At 38.2% G+C, this 18,194-nt stretch overlaps 1 protein-coding gene and 1 long non-coding RNA gene across 15 annotated transcripts in view; one reads left to right on the top strand and one right to left on the bottom strand.

The window, feature by feature from the left end:
* The window catches only part of LOC100643650 (titin), a 230,450-nt gene that overhangs the window by 35,220 nt on the left and 177,036 nt on the right, over nucleotides 1-18,194 (bottom strand). For 9 of the 13 annotated variants that reach the window (XM_048407033.1, XM_048407028.1, XM_048407024.1 and 6 more), the window contains 8 exons: nucleotides 16,114-16,218; nucleotides 15,438-15,626; nucleotides 14,983-15,193; nucleotides 14,839-14,908; nucleotides 13,570-14,457; nucleotides 13,087-13,153; nucleotides 12,533-12,586; nucleotides 220-9,150 (listed from right to left, as the gene is read on the bottom strand). In XM_048407033.1, the coding sequence (XP_048262990.1) occupies nucleotides 220-9,150; nucleotides 12,533-12,586; nucleotides 13,087-13,153; nucleotides 13,570-14,457; nucleotides 14,839-14,908; nucleotides 14,983-15,193; nucleotides 15,438-15,626; nucleotides 16,114-16,218 (10,515 nt within the window). Of the gene's footprint in view, nucleotides 1-219; nucleotides 11,610-12,532; nucleotides 12,587-12,688; nucleotides 12,987-13,086; nucleotides 13,154-13,569; nucleotides 14,458-14,838; nucleotides 14,909-14,982; nucleotides 15,194-15,437; nucleotides 15,627-16,113; nucleotides 16,219-18,194 lie in introns of those variants that run through there. The other 4 variants (XM_048407027.1, XM_048407029.1, XM_048407031.1 and 1 more) reach the window with 3 other exon arrangements.
* LOC125385371 overlaps nucleotides 10,723-18,194 on the top strand; it is a 25,122-nt gene continuing 17,650 nt past the window's right edge. For both annotated transcript variants that reach the window (XR_007224531.1, XR_007224530.1), the window contains exon 1: nucleotides 10,723-10,846. This is a non-coding gene — a long non-coding RNA (uncharacterized LOC125385371). The remainder of the gene's footprint in view (nucleotides 10,847-18,194) is intronic.

The following is an 18,194-nucleotide window of genomic DNA, read 5'->3' as shown; positions in this document are numbered from 1 at the left end:
CTATACCTGACGACCCTATCAAACCTGCTTGGAAGACGCATTTAAACGTTTTGCGCGTTGATCGTTCTTCCACTTCGATCGAGCTTCCCCTATGATCTCTCAACAACCAAATCAATATAATCACTATTGTCAATGCGTCTTCTGGTCCAATCCTAATCGTCCACATGCTCGTCCGTCCCGTCGATGCCAATCGAATACCTTGATAACAATAATACTCACCCATAACGTGTTCCAGGTGTTCTGCCTCGATAGTAACGCTCGTTAACTGCGCGAAAGGTAATACAGACTCGGGCATTTCTGACTCAATCTCACCAGAGCTCAATGGCTCTGTTACGATCACACCTTGTTGAATCTCCTCTACACCTTTGGCTGTCTTTTTCTCTGGTCTAGTTACTTTAAATTCACCAGCTGCGTCAGCTGGCTGAATTTCAGTTTTCACAGCTACTTCGTGTTTAATCACATCAGGTTGAGCTGAAACTTCTTTAGCAACGCCTTTTATGACTTCCTTTGACTCTTGTTCCGTGGCCGTCACTTGAGTTATTTCGACACTCTCAGACACACGGAACGACATCTCTGCTGTAGCTGACTTAGCTGTTTTTTCTACGATAAACGTGTCTTCGCTTTCTTGGGTTATTGGCTGTATTTGTTCTATACTTTCGAATGGAATTTGTTCAGGAACTATTTGTTTGGTATCTGGTTTGGTAGTTTCTTGTAACTCTTCAGCTATAACTGATGTAATTACTTGGGATTTCTGAGCAACCTGGATACCTAGTAGACTAGGTTTGGCTATTTGAGCGGTAGGTTCGTCAGGAGTTGGAAGACCCTGCTCTGCTTCACCAAACGCGACTTCTGATACTGATAGGGAAAGCAACTCTTCTAATTGAGGTTTTCCTTTTTGTTCTTCCGGTACTTTTGGTTTATGAAGTTCTTGAGCACTGGTCATAGTTAATATTTCTGAGGTCTCTGCGACTTCAATACTATCTAACTGTGGATGTGCCTTGCGTTCTTTAGGAGCTTCTGGAGCTGGTAATTCCTTCTCAGCTTCTGTCGATACCACTTCTGAAACAGTGAGGAAGCTGAGCTCTTCTACATCTGGTCTACCCTTCTGACTCTCAGGCTTATCCAACTTCTGCAACTCTTCGACATTCGTCACAGTTAAGACTTCTGTTTTCTCAGCTACCTCTCTGCCAGTCATCTGTGGCTGAGCAATCTTCTCACTCGGTTTTTCGGGAGATGGCAGAGTATCCTCCAATTCACTAGACATTACTTGAGAAACTGTTATAGACGTAAGTTCATCCAATCGTGGTTTTACTTTTTGTCCTTCAGGTAATATGTGCTTTTCTAATCCTTCTACATTCGTCACAGTAAGAATTTGACTAGTCTCGGCGACTTCTCTCCCTGTAATAGCAGCCTTAGCAGTCGCTGTGCTAGGTGCTACTTGTTTCTCTAACGTCTCTTCAGTCTCGTGCGAGACAGTCTGAGAAACTGTAACAGAAGTCAGTTCTTCTACATTTGGTTTTCCTTTCTGTTGTTCCGGTGCATGCTCAGCTATTAGTTCTTCCGCTGCCATCATAGTCAAAATTTGTGTGGTTTCTGCTACATCGCGACCTAGTAAACTTGGCTGTGCCATTTTTTCTGTAGGCACTTCAGGACTAGGTAACAAGTTCTCCATCTCAGTAGAAACTGTCTGTAATATTGACAGAGACACAAATTCTTCCAAACCAGGAACTCCTTTCTGTTCTCCAGGCTTTTTGTCTTCAGCCAATGTATCAACATTCGCCATAGTCAAAACTTCCATCGTCTGTGCCACGTCTCTGCCTATCATGCTTGGCTGTGCCTCCCTTTCAACTGGAATTTCCGGCGCAGGCAAAGCTTCCTCTGCTTCTTGAGAAACCACTTGTGAAACTGTCAAAGGAGCTAATTCTTCAACTTGCGGTTTTCCTTTTTGTTCTTCTGGTGCTTTGGGTGCTACAAGTTCTTCTGCACTGGCAACAGTCAACACCTGCATAGTTTCTGCTACGTCTCTTCCTATTAGACTAGGCTGAGCTGTCTTCTCTTTTGGAACTTCCGCTGTTGGTAGTGCTTCCTCAGCTTCTTCAGATACAACATGAGAAATTGTAAGTGGAGTCAGTTCGTCCAATTTTGGTTTTCCTTTCTGTTCTTCAGGACGTTTCACTGCAAGATCTTCAGCTTCGGTTATGGTGGTCACTTGAGATGTTTCTGCAGCTTCTCGACCTAGTATGTTGAACTCCGCCTTCTGATCTTTAGGCATAAACTTGGTAGTGAATATATCCTCAGTTTCGTTGGAAATTACTTCAGAAATCGTTACTGAAGACAATTCTTCTACTTCCATTTTACCTTGTTGTTCCTTCAATTGAGTTACTTTTTCGAATTCTTCAGTGGTTGCTCCAGTGACTATCTGCGTTACTTCAGGAACTTCTCTGCCAGTTAAACTAGGCTGAGCTTGCTGCCCTTTAGGTGCAACAGTTGCTGGCAAAATATCTTCAATTTCATTAGAAACTACTTCAGTAACTGTAACAGTGGTAAGTCCTTCCATCTGAGGTTTTCCTTTTTGTTCTTCAGGTTTGAATTTCCCTTCAAACGTCTCCTCGCGTTCACCAGTGGTCGTCTCCATCTTAACAGCTGTCTCTATGACAGTTTGCGTCATCGTGGCTTGAGAAGATACTCGTTTCTCTTCGTGGATCTCTTGAGTACTCTGAATACTCTCCACTAACGATCCAATTACAGTTTCATGAAGACTGATATCTTGAGTGGCTATAACTCCTTCTCTTTTGGGTGCTACATCAAAGACACTCTCTTTGTCTTCTGTAATAGTCTCCGAAATTTGAAGAGGCGTCATTTTCTGTATATCTATATCTGCTTTTTGAGTTTGAGGTTTGAACACACCTTTGAACGAGCGTTCGCTTTCTTCAACTATATTCTGACTCACAATGATACTTTCAAACGTGTCTTGTCCAGGAACAGCTACTTGAGGTTGCATGGTAATATCCTTTACTTTATCTGGCATATTAACTTGAGACTCAACGGTAGTGGTCTCGATAATATTACGTTCTGTGATGATTGTACTACTAGCTGTCTGAGCAGCTTCCAATTTCTTCTCCTTCAATAGAGATTCAACCTCAGCTGATGTCACTTCCGTCACAGTTATTCCGTGACCTTCCTCAAACATGGGCACTGCAATCGACGAGATTGTTTTTGGATATTTATCAAATACTCCTTCACTCTCTGCGCTTGGAATATCTTCAATAATTATAGGTTCTAAAGCATCTTGTTTAGGATGAGCTTTGACCTCGCGTTTCTCTAAGGGCTGAACAGCACCAGTGCTCTGTTCGACAAATACCTGAGCCTTCTGCGCCACGTCCATTCCAACCTTCGTCAAAGTAACCTCTGCAGTGCTCTCTTCACGTTTCTGTATGGTCATAGTGTCTTCCTTATCCTGAGTGATTACATGAGAAACTGTGACACTCTTTCCTTCCACGAAGCTCACTTTCGCATTATGTTCATCCAACTTCATCTTCTCCTCGAATATCGCACTATGTTCTTGCGGAACCGTTTCACTAATATCAACGCTCTCCAACATAGTTTGAATAGAATGAGCTTCAAAAGTCGTCGGTTTTGATGCTTCAGGAAGATTTCCAAGTCCCTCTCTGAGATTTACTTCCATCTGTTCAGCGACTTCTTTGCCTTCCATCGCTGGTTTTGCTACTTCCTCGCGAGGTTTCTTCATGGCTGACAGTTCTACTTCACCATCTTGAGCTGTAGTTGCTTCTGTTATAGCAATAAACCTGTTCTCATCTATTGTTACACGTGCACTAGTCTTCTGCATCGATATTTCCTCAACTTTATTTATTTCTTTTTCTGCTAGGATTTGTTCCGTCATTTCGATTGTTTCGAATGGTTTCTGGCCTACTTGTGCTGTTGCTGTGATAGGTTTGACAATGTCCACATCTCCAGTACTTATCTGTGGAATAACCTCTGATCCTTCTGCCACTTCATGTCCGGATACGATACCTGGCACTGCCGATCGTGTTTTCTCTTCATGAACAGTTTTTAATATCTCTTCCTTATCAGCTGCGCTGACTTCAGTCACAGTAGTCACGCGTTTACCTTCTTCGATAGAGACTTCTACCTTCTGAACTTCTGGCTTGAATTTTCCTTCGAAAATATTTTCTTGATCTTGAACGATATCTTGAGTTACTTGTACACTTTGATATACTTCTTGACTGGGAAGTGCTTTTTTAGTATCTGGTTTCTCTACCTTCACTTCTGCTACTGAATCTTCAACAGAGATAGTAGTAGTTTCAGCAATTGCATGAGTGGTGTCTAATCCAACAGAAGCTGCATGTTTAGATGGTTGTTCTTCAGAAATATATAAAGATTCTTTGTCTGCAGGAGTTACTTGAGATACAGTCACGATCTTTCTACCTTCTTCAAGATCTACAACAGCTCTCTTATCTTCTGGTAATTGTCCTGGTATAAATTTGTCCTCACTTTCTTGAACAATAGTCTGAGACTCAATTAATGAAGTAAATGGAACATGTTCTGGTATTGCAGTGGCACCTGATGGCTTCTTCTCAACAAATTCGCCTGTGCTAAAATCTACAACTTGCACAGTTGTTTCTGCGACTACGTGACCAGAAACCAAACTCTTCCCAGCTGTCTTCATCTCTGGAAGCTCTTTAGACTTATATTCTTCCTCTTTATCGTCCAAAACCACGGTTGACACCTGTATACTCCGTTCTTCCACTAGAGATACGTCAGCCAGAGCTTGTAATGGCGCTTTATCCTTATTAAACAATCCTTCAGCTTCAGTTGGTTGTGTTTCTGAGCTAATTAAAGCTTCCAGAGGAATACTAGATGGCATTGCTGCGGCTGAAACTGGTTTCACCTCTTCCAATTTTCCAGCACTAGAATCTACAGTCACCTCTGTCTTCTCAGCGATCACGTGACCAGCAAACTGAATACTAGCCTGTTTTTCAGTCGGTTTTTCAGGTATTTTGAGAATATCTTCTTTATCAGCTGGAATTTCAGTAGTGGTAGTGGCACTAATGATTTCATTGATAGATATTTCTGCTTTGTTGGTGATTACAGGTTTGTCCATGAATTCTTTTTCAGTCTCAGACACAACCGTCTCAGTTTGAACGATACTTTCAAATGGCAATCGTTCTTCTTTAGCTGCGACTGTGGTTGGTGCAGGCACAGTTAAGTCTCCAGAAACAGCAGCTGGATTGATCTCTGTCAGCTGAGCCACTTTATGAGCATCGAAGCTAGGTACAGCTTGTTCACCATGGATCTCTAGCTTCTCGAAGTATTCCTTCTCCATATCTGAAGCAATGGTCTCAATTACTGTGATTCCTTCTTCTTCCTGGAATGAAATATCTACTACTTTTTTATCTGGTTGTACAAAGTCTTCCATGGGCTTTTCTAGATCACCAGCAGCCGTCTCAGAGGCAATTAAACTGTGGAAAGTAATATGATCTGTTGTAGCTGTTGCCGTAGGAGCCTCTTTGCGTTTAAATTCGCTTACATTATCTGTCGTAGTGGTCTCACTAGTCTGAGCGACAATATGTGCGGGGATATCGAAGCTAGCTGTCTTGGTCTCTGGTTTCTCACCTTCTGGAAGCAGACTCTCTTTATCTTCGGTAGTAACTGTTGAAACAATTAAACCTTCTCCTGTGACGAATTCAAGATTTGCTTTCTTATCAGAGGGTTTAATCTCACTGAATGGTGTTTCTGTCTCTCTGGTCTGTACTTCTTCGGCAATTGCAGCTTCGATTGGTAATATCGTGGTTTTTGGTTTCATTTCTTGAACCGCTTCATGTGGTAGATCACTTAAGCTTGTGTCACTAAGGACTTCCAATTTGGATGCTACTCCTTGTGTGTCGATGTCTACGGTAGCTTCTACACCTTTAGGTTTTTCTTCTCGAGTGAATATTCCCTCTTTGTCTTCTGGATACGTTATACCTACCACGATACCTTGACCTTCTTCAAAAGTGACTTCAATGTTCTTAGTATCAGGTTTTATATCTTCTTGGAGAGGTGACTCTTTCTCAGAAATAGATATCTCTATCTGTTCAACGACTTCCAATCCACTTTGTTGTTGACTAGCATGTTCTTCCTTTGTCTTGTCTTCTTTCAGAATATCTACATTGCTCGCAAGAATTGTTTCTTGTAACTCAGCAACCTCGTGTCCTCCAGTGATTCCTAAAGTAACCTTTCTTTCTTTTGGTATCTCTTCCACTTCCAACTTTTCTTCTTCCTGGACACTGGTTATCTCAGTGACTGTTAATTTCTCAGTCTTCATCTGAATTTCAACCTCAGCACTCTGAGTGGTTGGCAAAACATCTGCTTCTCTCGTTTTCTCTGTTTCAGCAATAGTTGTCTCTGTGATAACCAATTCTTCCAAAGCATCTCTTTGTGGAATAGCCTTTCTAGATTTAGGTGTGTCGATACTCATATCAGCGGTGCTCTGCTCTACTAAAGTTTCTGATTTTAATGCAACTGTGTGACCGGACACCAATGTCTGAGCAGTATAATCCTGTGGCTTCACGTCAGGACTGTAAACATTCTCACGATCGTGGGGAATAACCTCCAAGACAGTTGGGCCAGGTCTCGGTTCAGTCAATTCCACAATTGCAGTCTTCTGGTCTGGCTGTACGTCAGTTTTATACAAATCTTCTTTCTCTGCTAACTGTTGCACGGCTACAGTTACGCTCTCTAGTGGAACATGAGATGGTTGAGCTATACCAGAAGCTGGCTTCTCTTCAGGCACGTATTCTTCAGTTGGTGAATGAGTTCTGACTTCTTCGAAGACTGGCGCGACTTGTGTAGTAAATTCTGTGCTAGCATAAGCTCCCTTAATTTCAGATACTTGTGTATATTCAGCTTCTCTCTCGCTAGCGATTACCATAGTAGTATGAACGCCTTCTATTTCATTCATTGTAACTTCAGCCGTCTTTGATTCGGGTACTTTGTCTTTTTCAACAGGTGCTACGTCTTCTGCTGCAATTGTCTCTCGCACTACAGTCTCTTGTAATCCAATGGGTTCTATTTTAGCCATGCCAGAAGATGGAACTTCTTTCTTGATAACACCTAGATTATCTTCTGGTTGAATCATCTCAACCTCTAACGAAACTACAGGATGAGTAGGTACTGTCTTGCCACGATGTGATTCTGGCATTTCAAAGATTTTAAGGTCAGCTTCCTTTTCTATAGACGTAGTCTGGAACACTTCAACGCTTCTAATAGCGTCGTAACTAGTTTCTACTATACGTTCTTCGGGTTTGACTATTTCATCCATTTTTGCTTCACGATCGTGAGTCATGGTTTCTTGGACCATCTTAGCCTCTGTCAATTGCACAGCCACGGTTCCACTTTCTTGCACGTATTTCAACTCTTCCTTGAAATCTGATGGGTAATCTGCTGTTTGGATTTCTGATACCATCACATGTTCTTCAGGTCTGATAGAAGTCTCCGCTAATACTTTCGTAGGCTTCTGATCTGGATGATAAATACCCTCAGACTCCTGAATAAGTGTACTCGTGATAGATCCAATTTCTAATGGAGATATTGATGTCTCTGCTGTCTTGGTACTTGGTTTGTCTCCTGGTTGATACTCTTTCTCTTTCTCAGACGGGACAGTCTCCACTGTCACAGCTGATGTAATCTCGACTACATTTAAATCAGCAACAGCCTTCTTCATCTCTTCAATTGTCAAATGAGTCTCTGTGTCTTGCGTTTGAACCGTAGATACAGAAACTCCTTCTAACAGAGTTACATTTGGAGTAGCCTCGAATGTATCAGTTTTCCTTTCAGAAATAAACACTCCCTCACTTTCCTGAACAATATTCTGTTGAATAATTGCTGTTTCGTTTCCATAAGATATTCCAATTTGTGCTTTCTGACTAGGTGGTAATCTACCTGGAACATATTCACCTTCCTTTTCAGGAGCGTGCATTTCTTCTGTGACTCGTTGACGTTGCGGAATGACAGTTTCTGTGGCGACTTCTGTAGGAACCACTAGTTCTGGGTAATACTTTCCTGGTTTATCTTCTGCTCGAACTTCTTCGATAACCAATGGTTCAACTGCTGTCACGTTTATTCTGGGTTTAGTTGGTACAGTCTTTAATGGCTCTAATTTGTCTTCTGACAATCCTTCCTGAACTTCATAGACTGATAAGCCTACTTGAGGCAGAATAGTGTCTTCTGCTTTGACTGTCAATGGCGACACAAAGTCTTCTGTTGGAGCTTCCTTTTGACTTACCATGGTTTCATATACAGTAGTAGCTTCTTGAAGAGTCATACTAACGTCTGCAGTTCTACTGACTTCTTGTTTGTCTATAGTTAATGTGGATAGATTAGCATCGTTGGTCAAGGTCTCACTGACAATTAAACCTTCGGATGGAACGAAAGCTGGTGTTGCTTCGTAGGATGTAGGTTTGAATGTATCAGAAAATTCGCCAGTGGAAGCTTGAATTGTTGTTTCTGTTGTAGAATAAGGTTCTACCGGTGAAATAGATAAAGAAGCTTTACGTTCAATAGGTCTAATTTGAGTTATATCGTCAATTTCTTTTTCCTGAACGGGGACTAGTTGCTCGGTTAATGGGGTAATGGTGTCCATAGTTAATTTAGCTTTCTCTAATTCTGGTTTTCCAGGTGCTTGTTCAATGGTACGATCTAAAGGTACTATTTGATGTCTTTGGCTAGAAACGTTTAACATGATCGAAGGCATTGATTTATCTTTTGTCACTTCAAATTCCTCGATTTCTTCCAGCTCAACCTCGTCTTTTCCAATTTTAGGTCGTTTGGGTTTCAATTCTTTTCTCATTTTTTCTACTATTTCTTCTTCTTCTTCCTCTACAACCTGTTTCTCTAAATCATCGCGTTTCTTTTGTTTTTGAGCCACCCTGCCCTTCGAGTCTGTTTCAATAACGATCGTTTCGACTTCTTCCTCAATTTCTTCCACATCCTTTTTCTTCTTCTTCTTCTTTTCAGTCTCTTCGATCTCCTCGATTTCTACAACTTGAACCCCCTCGTCCCTATCTTCCTTTTTCTCCTCGATTTGTTCCTTTGGTTTTGTTACTTTTCGTTCGTGCAGTGTCGTGTATGCCTGCCGTGTGTCCTCGTATTCTGTGGAAAGTATGTGAGAATATTCGTGTCAATCATAAACGCGGACATGTTCGGTCTTTCTCTCACGTTAAGCCTTTCGCTCAGTTCGTTCGTTCGCACGCTCTCACTTTCCCGAGTTAGGCGACAAAATTTCATTCTCGTAATTTTTTTTACATTTGTTTGTTTTACTGATTTGCAGACTTCATGCGACGAACCATAGAATATGCGGATGCTGCTTGCTCAGACAACGTGCTTCAATACGATACAGGAGTGAGACAAAACCTACATACGTATAATGCACGGAATTTTTGTGAAGGTAAGAGAAAATAAATCAAAAGAAAATAATAGAAAGAGAAAGTAAAAGAAAAGGAAAAAATAAGAAAAATTGGAATATAGCGGATAGTGTGTGAACAGCGTATTCTATTTTACTCTACGCGGCTTCCAAAGGTATCGTATAGTTTTATTTCATTGTGCTCTTAGCGAGAATACGAAGCGTTGACCCTTTCAGGACGAGAATATTAAAATATCAGAGGTACAAAGGGAAGATAGAAGTTTTCTCCATTTTGTCTATTTCGATGGAATATTTTCAAATTTTTTAGACGTACTTTTGATGTTTACAACAAACGGATTCAAATAAGATGAAACATTGAGGTAGTAGAAAATACTTACTACAAATGTATGACTTATCAATCTCAAGTATAATATAATAAATTATGACATTTGTAATATTATAAGAATATTATAGGCTAATTACGCATTCTTCGTAAATTTATAACAAAAATAAAAGAGGCGGAAGTTTCTTTATCTCTTTATACAATGCAAATAGATTTTGTAAATTATGTAACGACATTTCGTAACGAGGAAGCTATGAATATATTTACATTGACAACTATAATTTATTTACATTATAACGAGTAAGACGTTTTGAAACGAACTTAAAAACCTACCTACGATGCTATTTAGTATCACTAAGGTATACGAATTAAAGAATATTATTCAATTTTTCTGCTTACGTGATCTTATACTCTATCGTATTGCTAATTATATATTGCAATAAATTATCGTCTCGACAACCGTTTTCATAAAACATAAGAAAGTTACGTCTATATATTTATATCTCAATAGATATAACATATACAAATATTAATGTTTCCATCATTTTGAAAATGTATTAAGGCTATTATATTATTTCTAAAAATATCAAAAAGATACTAAAAAATCGCTGGCAACTAATAGCGTAAACACATTATATATAATTACCAGATAATTATTGTATTGCAAAGTGTGTCATCATGAATGGGTCACAGACAGTATACCGTCGGGCAGGTAGATAATGTTCGCGATGGAAACTACTCGATCGACACAGTGTCTTTTTGTAAAGTTTCTTAAAACGGTACAGAATGGAATATTGTTTCATTGGTTGGAATTACGATGTCTCTGGAATGTTTGTTGCGGTATCTAAGAGTAGTGTGCGATGGGTAGTGCTGCTTCGCAGGCACCTGTGCTCATGCGTTGTTTAATAACAAGTGATGCGTGTGTAAATTTCGTGTAGTGGCAGTGGAAAGAGACAGTATAGGCCGGCCAGAAGTCAAACCAACATTAACACAAAAGAAAAAAAAAGAGAACTACAAGAGACGCTTGTCTGTTACACATCGTGCTTGCTGCCGAAAATAAAATAAAGTGGAGAAATTAAAAAGAAAAGAAAAAGGAATAGAAGGTAAATCTTTTGTTTAATCGCTAATCATTTTGTATGTGGGACAACGTTGTTATACAGAAAGATTCATGTGAGTGTGTAACTTGAATGTGTAACAGTAACAAGTAAAAACAGCCAATTGCATTCTAACTAACGTTGCAAATATATACTGCTACCACTAAATATCTATCTACAAACGAATAGTATAATACAGTCTACTGATGTAGAAACTATGAAATATATACAGACATGAAAATTATTATTTCTCTAAATTTCCAATATACTAAAATGGAATATTTACGGTGATTTTAACGTATTTCATAATATTCAAAGCATCGTATACTATATAATTTTCATTGAAAATGTAATACTCGATTCATTGAAATCGAATATCTATCGACTTCAATGATCTCGTGATAATTTATTTCGCAGTTTCTCAAATGATATAACAGGGCATGAAAAAGAACATATACGAAACGTTAAACAGAAAAATGTGGTGGAGACGATGGTTCCGTTACCAAATACAAATGAAATACATGAATTGAAGCGTAAATCAAATTTTACTTACATCGAAACTGCGATTAGCAGAGCGAAGCTCAAAACGAGAAGCTTTTGGTGGTGGAGGTGGTTTGGTGAAGCGGGTCAAAGATTTATATACTAATTTAGGTGATTATATTTAAGGGAATAGGAAGAATAGAATAATGAAGGGATACGGCGCGTGGAAAGCATAGCGGCATAAGCAGAACAATTTTACTGCTATTATTCGATCAAGTAAAGCTTCATGCATCTGAAAGAATAATAAAATATAATCATTACGTAAAGACCGCATCGTATGATTGATCACGCACGTGCTTTCTTTTCTCTCAATATCTTTTGGTCTACGATACATGGTATCGATTCTATTAGTCAGCGCAAGTGAGCTTTAAACATGAGATGAATCTTTTATTTAGTAATTAAGATGATCTTTAAGCTTGTAGCAGAATGTTTCATGAAGAATTTGGTATCCGTTCAGAATTGCCACATTCCTTTGATTTAATTAATTCTCAACTAGCGTCAATGGATCGTAGATGACTCGTAACGAAGTTAATTTCGGACAATTCCATTTTTAAATTATATTTCCTATCTTATACGATAAAGATTTTGCATTCATCGTATTATGTAACATGAAGATATTAAATTAATTCAATTAAGATTACATATTAAATTAATATTACATACAGTATTAAAAAAATCATTCGTTAATTGATTGAATTAAACAGTTGTCTAAAAATTAAACTAATGTTGTATGTAATAATATAAATTAAAAATGAATAATCTATTGTGTTATGGTCACCTATGACCCAATAATACTAGTTGAAAATTAAGATTCTACTACAGATAAAATTATCTTTAGAAATCCTACATCTTCTTCATTGACCTTATTCAACATACTTGAAGTGAAATAGAAACATAAAAATAAGTGTAAACTCAGGCTTAGAAAATTAGCTCTGCAAAGAACTTCTGAGGACAGTTTAAGATTTAAGAAAAGTACAGTAAAGAATTGAAAAAAGTAGAATTGGAATGTCGATGTGGTGTCGACTGTCCGGACACTGAAATCTTTGCGTCGAAGAAATGAGAAGTAAATAATATTAATGATGCTGTCCATTCGTGAGTCGAATGGCGAATTGTACGAATGTATATCCCATGCACTGAGAACTCGTTGCTTCAAACCTTTTATGTCACGAATATCCTGCGCGCGGACGGCTTTTCTTTCGTCCCTCCTCTCTGCAATCAGAAAACCCATTCGTTTCTTTCGTGGGAACTCTGGGAAAAGGGGATCAGTATGAAGAGCAAAACACTCGAAGAAAAAAGAAAAACACACAGGGATATTATGGCACATGGCAAAAGAATCACTTTTATTTGATACTTGAAATGTACAATATATGACGTACAAAAAAGTGTGACGAAGGAAATGTTTTTGTTATTGAATTATATACAAAAAGAAAAAAAAGTTGAATAAAACGCATGCTTAATCGAGCTTATGTATATATGTAGTCGTGAAGCCGCGAACTATATACAAATATTAAAAACGTAAGAAAAATGTACACTCGTAAAGTGTATAGGCAGCCACGCAAGCACACACCAAAACGTAAGATGTTTAATGTATTAAGTAGAAAAAGACGATCTGCAACATCGTTTTGTAACATTGCATTGTTCGTGGTATATGAATATTTTTATGTCTCTTTTTTTCATATTTCAAACCTCACACCGTATTCTCCACTTACCCATGAAATGGACCTCCATTTTGTGGATCATATCTACTCGTTCTGTAACTCGTCCCTCCGTTTCAACCTGTGAAGAATTATTCTTAGTATGTTTCCGGTTCGAATTTTATATAAATCTCATAATAATCGTATATAAATTGTCTTTTAGAAAACCTATGATAGATGATAGATAGTAACTAAAAATTGAAGCAAAAGATAAAAAATTCCTATGGAAAGAAAACTCGACTTTTTGATCATTCTACTTCATATTTCTAACCTTGCTCCAATCCTCGAATTTGAGAAAATACTACGATTCAAGATTGAAACTCGAAATTGAATGCAACAAATCAAATTCGAGAATAATATATATTAATTAATAATTCTTTTCATCCAAATATTTTTCCCAAATTTCAATAAGTTTTTTAAAACAAACAAATACGATTGGATCAAGAATAACTCGAAGCACATAGCAGGGTTAGAAAGAAGTAGAAAATCAATCCTTACTTCCGTAGCTTCTGTAACCTCCCAAGCACGCGGCCGGAAGTCCTCCGGAGCGAAGTGCGTGAGCACTTCCTCTACGGTAACGTGTTGCAGCTCGATCATCCTCATAAAAGCACGGAAGCCAACGGTAGCGGCCACTACACTTTCGTCGGTGGTCGTTTCTTCCGTCAGAACTTGCGTGATCAATGGACCATGACCTTCTCGTTCCACTAATTGAACCAGCGCATTCTGAGCCTCGGGGGTTTTCAACGCAGGGAAATTGTCCGTCCTGTACAGACTCTCGTTTATCTCGTTCACGGAGACACCTTGGCGCACCAAGAAGCCGATAGTAGCCAATTCTCGAAGAGGAGCTTCGCCAGGTCCAAATTCTTTCGCGTGAAGCATCTCCATAATTTCCTCCACCTCTCTCGCGATATTCTCTCTTTGTCTTTCTACGATTTCCTCGATGGTCACTTCTTCTTTCACCTTTATCTTGTCTTTCTTCTTCTTTTTCGGTTTTTCCTCCGTGATTACTTCTCTGGGCTTCTCTTCGAATATTTCTTCTTCGGTCACCACTGTTTTCTTTGCTTTTCGTTGTTTGGCCTCGATTCGTTTCATCTCCTGGACACCAGCTTCAGTGTGCACCTCTGACACAGAGACGGTTTGCAAGGTTTCCGACGTGATTTTAGCGCGATCGACCACCGATTCCACTGTGAAATCTTGCGCTATGTCTTCCGTGGCCACTTCTGAGACGACCACTACACCTTCGCGCTCTTCCACCACCCGTTTTGCACGTTCTTCAGGCTTTGATACCATTTCGCGCGCCTTCTGATCGTCGATCTTCTTCAGTGACGCGGTTGCTTCCGTCACTAGCGGCTCTTGGATCGGCACCACTTTCTTTGCTCGTGATATCTATGAAATGGAATGTTAACGTTTAATGTATGAGCATTAAGTGAAGGAATAAAGAATGTTGTAGAGGTTGGTTTTATGGTTTGGAATTTTATGAAATAAATTTATCCTTTACTAACATTTTAGTTGACTATGGAGCACAATAATTAATGGTAGTTGTTAATATTATTTATAGTGATATAATGCATTTAATATCGATATTATGTAATTCTAATCGTCATTCGATATATTCTTGGATTACAACTTTCAGATCTTTTTTATCTGAATTAAGATTGTACGTGCTAAATTATTGAAATTTAAGTGCAATTCCATTAGGCGTAAATTGTTAAAAAATTTTTTATACCATCTAATATAATTGTACATATATTTAATTGTTGTATTTACCTCTGTTGGTTGTTCTTCAATAATCTCTGTCGTTTCGAGTACCTGAGTCTCTTCAACGTCGACAATTTTCCTAAGTGAAAAATTTCCATTATTATTATATTTCTTTATATATAAAACGTTTATTTAACTATTAATTCTACTGACTTTTCCTCTGGTTGTTCTTTAGGAACCAGCTTCTCTTTGCGCACTTCCTTTTTGTCTATCTTCACACGTTCAGTCTTCACTTTTTCCTTCGTCTCTTTAGCCTTCTTCAACTCTGGCTTCTTCTTTTTCGGTTTCTCCTTAGGTTTGACTTCAGTCACCTGTTCTTCGACCACCTCTTCTTCGTCAAAGAATGTTGTCTTACCCGTTACATCTGAAGGAAGAATTCGTACGATATTCCATTTTTAATTAATTATATACAAATTTTAACGTAATTAATTTTTAATTAACGGTATAAAATTATCATTAACTTTATATTTTCATGCACTGCCTCCTTTAAAATTCCTTATAAATTTCCCTTCAATTTTCTCACAATATTATTTAAATGACATACAAGTTTTTAATACTTAAAAGTGAACAACATGTATATAGTTTGGTAGATTTAAAAAAAATGGTACCTGTTACGCGTAGTTTAGCTTTCGTCGTTGCCAAACCTATCTCACTGGTAGCTTTGCACACATAAGTAGCATCGTCTTCTTCGGTCGCGTGTTTAATCGTTAGCGATGTCTTTTTCTCTTCATCGGAGATACGAACTTTCACGTTCTGGGTATTGGAGACCAACTTGTCATTCTTGTACCATACAACGTCTAAAAGTGAAAAAATAACGAAATCGAATTTATAAAATGCATACAAATTAATATTCTATCGAATCAGTTTGTAAATTTATATTTATTTTTAACTGCAACAATAACATTAAAAAATAGCGAATTTTAATTTATTCCACTTTACTATGTATTTGTCATTATCTTATGAAATTCTCTTCAATCTTAATGGTAACATTTTAATTTTAAACGATTTGTACAATTTGTGAACTGATCTGATATGAGCATGTAAAATTTAACAACAATTAAACGATTGCAATTTCATATGTTTTCTAAAGCATATTTCTTCGTATTGGTATACGAGCTATTCAAAACTCAAATTAATCAATTCTGTTTTTTAAAAATTTCTTAATTTTAGTATCAAAGCAACTAGTAGCATTTCCTATTTCAAAAATAGATTGTCCTTGATGATAATCTTCTGCATGGCTTATATAGTAATTATTTGTGATAATTATTAAAAGCTGTAAAATACCTGGAGCAGGATTGCCAGAGTATATGCATTCAAACACCGCGGTTTCACCTTCCCTCGCATAAACGTCGGTTATCTCTTGGATGAATCGTGGTACAGATTGCGTGGCTAAAATCAGGACACGTAAATTGTGATAACTATTCAATAGGAAAAAGAGAGAAGTTTATAAAACAAAAATCTTTAATAAACAGATTACCTGATCTCTTGATTGGTGATTGTGCGACTAGCGTGACCCCGATGTCAGTAATCTGGTTAGCCGAACGAGAAAAGAACAAAACACTCGTACACAAAGAAAATCCATGCGAAACAACAATTTTATAAAAAGCATAAGAAATAATTAATCGTATTATACAAGGCGATTCGTGCAACTCAAACGAGTCATATCTCTTTGTTGATTAAAATTCAAGGAAAATATTAGAAGAAAAAGAAGATATTGAAGTTTCTATATTAAAGGTAAAACGTCTTTTAACTTTCAAGTTTTAAACTGATCAATTTCGGACCGTGTTATCTTAATATATTTTTATGTAGAATTTTTTTATACAAATGATTGTATCTGTGCAAAAAAAATGTATGTCTTCTCAAAAAAGTAGTGCATATCTCTTGAAATGATTCATCTTTTTCCTCGAGTATTTTCTTCTAACTTTAATCAAAAATGGACTATTGACTTGTTTCAATTGTTACGTAAATCAGCCGATAGCTATATTGTTAGTAATTCGATGAACAAGAATACCTGACATGGTGCCTCTTTCATCCTCACTATGATGTTCACTGCATGAAACCTCGGACGTCGACATGTTTCCAGCTAACCCAAGGTTTCCACTGCATTGACTCTCTAACAACAAAAATTCTTGCAATTCTTCTTGACTATCTGCTGTATGCAATTGTTGAAAAGCTTCCAAATCAATTTCTCTCGGCTCCAAAGGATACATCTTTGGATCCATCATCAAGTTGCCAAAACGACGTTCCTTCGACCATCTTGCTACTGGAATTCTAGATTTCGGATAAGTGTGATATTTCCTCGCGTGATCATATTCCAACGTAGTATCCATCATCTTTCCAGGGCCATAATGCTCGGTAGCGAATTTATTTTGCCCACTTCCGGTCGAAGCTTCGCTGTTCTCCTCGATAGGCGACAGATAGACGCCAGTTTCTGGAACGTTCAAATGTTCAGAGTGAACGTGACTCCTTTTCTCGGTTCTCGGAGGTGGAAACTCGTCGAAGTCCAATACGATCTTCTTTTTCCTTTGCGTTCTTAATGATTCCATTTTAGACTCGTCTTTCTCTACCGATATCTTATCGATGTTCTGCGTGGTTTTATTTATGGTTTCGTCATTACTAGTCGTATCAAAAACATGCGTCTCTTCTTTCAATTTAACACTTTTGCTCAGTTTTACCGCAACTAATTTATCGGTGGATTTTATTGGTTTTGATTTTTCCAATCTCGTAGGCGAAGGAGAGTTCGATTTACCTGTTACTTTCCTCAGCTTCTCACTCGACGTGGATTCGTTGATCTTTGAACACTTTGCTCGAACCGGAGACGGAGATCTAGCTTTCACGGTCGTCACGATCGTTCCCCTTATTGGCGAGGTCGACTTTTCCAACGTCAAAGGCTTCGACAATTTCACCTTCTGCATATTAGAAGATTTACTCGTGCTACTTCCATCTCGTCTACTTTTCATTGAAACAGTCGTCGAAAGCGATTTCGTCTCCGCGCTCCTTTTCGTCACGGTTTTCTCCTCTAAACTCTCCGATTTCTTTTTTTTCACCACTTTACTTAACCTTTCACCTCTCATCTTCTTATCCATACTTTTTTGTTCGTATCTAATCTCGTATTTGTCGTTAGATTTAGATTCAGAACTATTTTCGACATTTTGATCCAAGATCGTTCCTTTCTGAGTAATATTCATCTCCCAAGAATATTTTGTGCTAGTGATCTCTTGTTCGATCTCTGTGGAGTCGGAGAATCTTCTGGACAAGAAGAATCCTTTCGGACAGGAATCTTCCTCCTCGAAACACCTCTTACCTTCGTCGTCGATGTTCATTAGAGTTCTTGTGGAAGAGAATTCGCTGATCATCGTCGAGCT

This window comes from Bombus terrestris, chromosome 7 (genome assembly GCF_910591885.1).
Source record: "Bombus terrestris chromosome 7, iyBomTerr1.2, whole genome shotgun sequence".
Lineage (NCBI taxonomy): Eukaryota > Metazoa > Arthropoda > Insecta > Hymenoptera > Apidae > Bombus > Bombus terrestris.
Note: the sequence above shows the minus strand (reverse complement) of the source record. Positions and strands in the feature narration are given on the sequence as shown.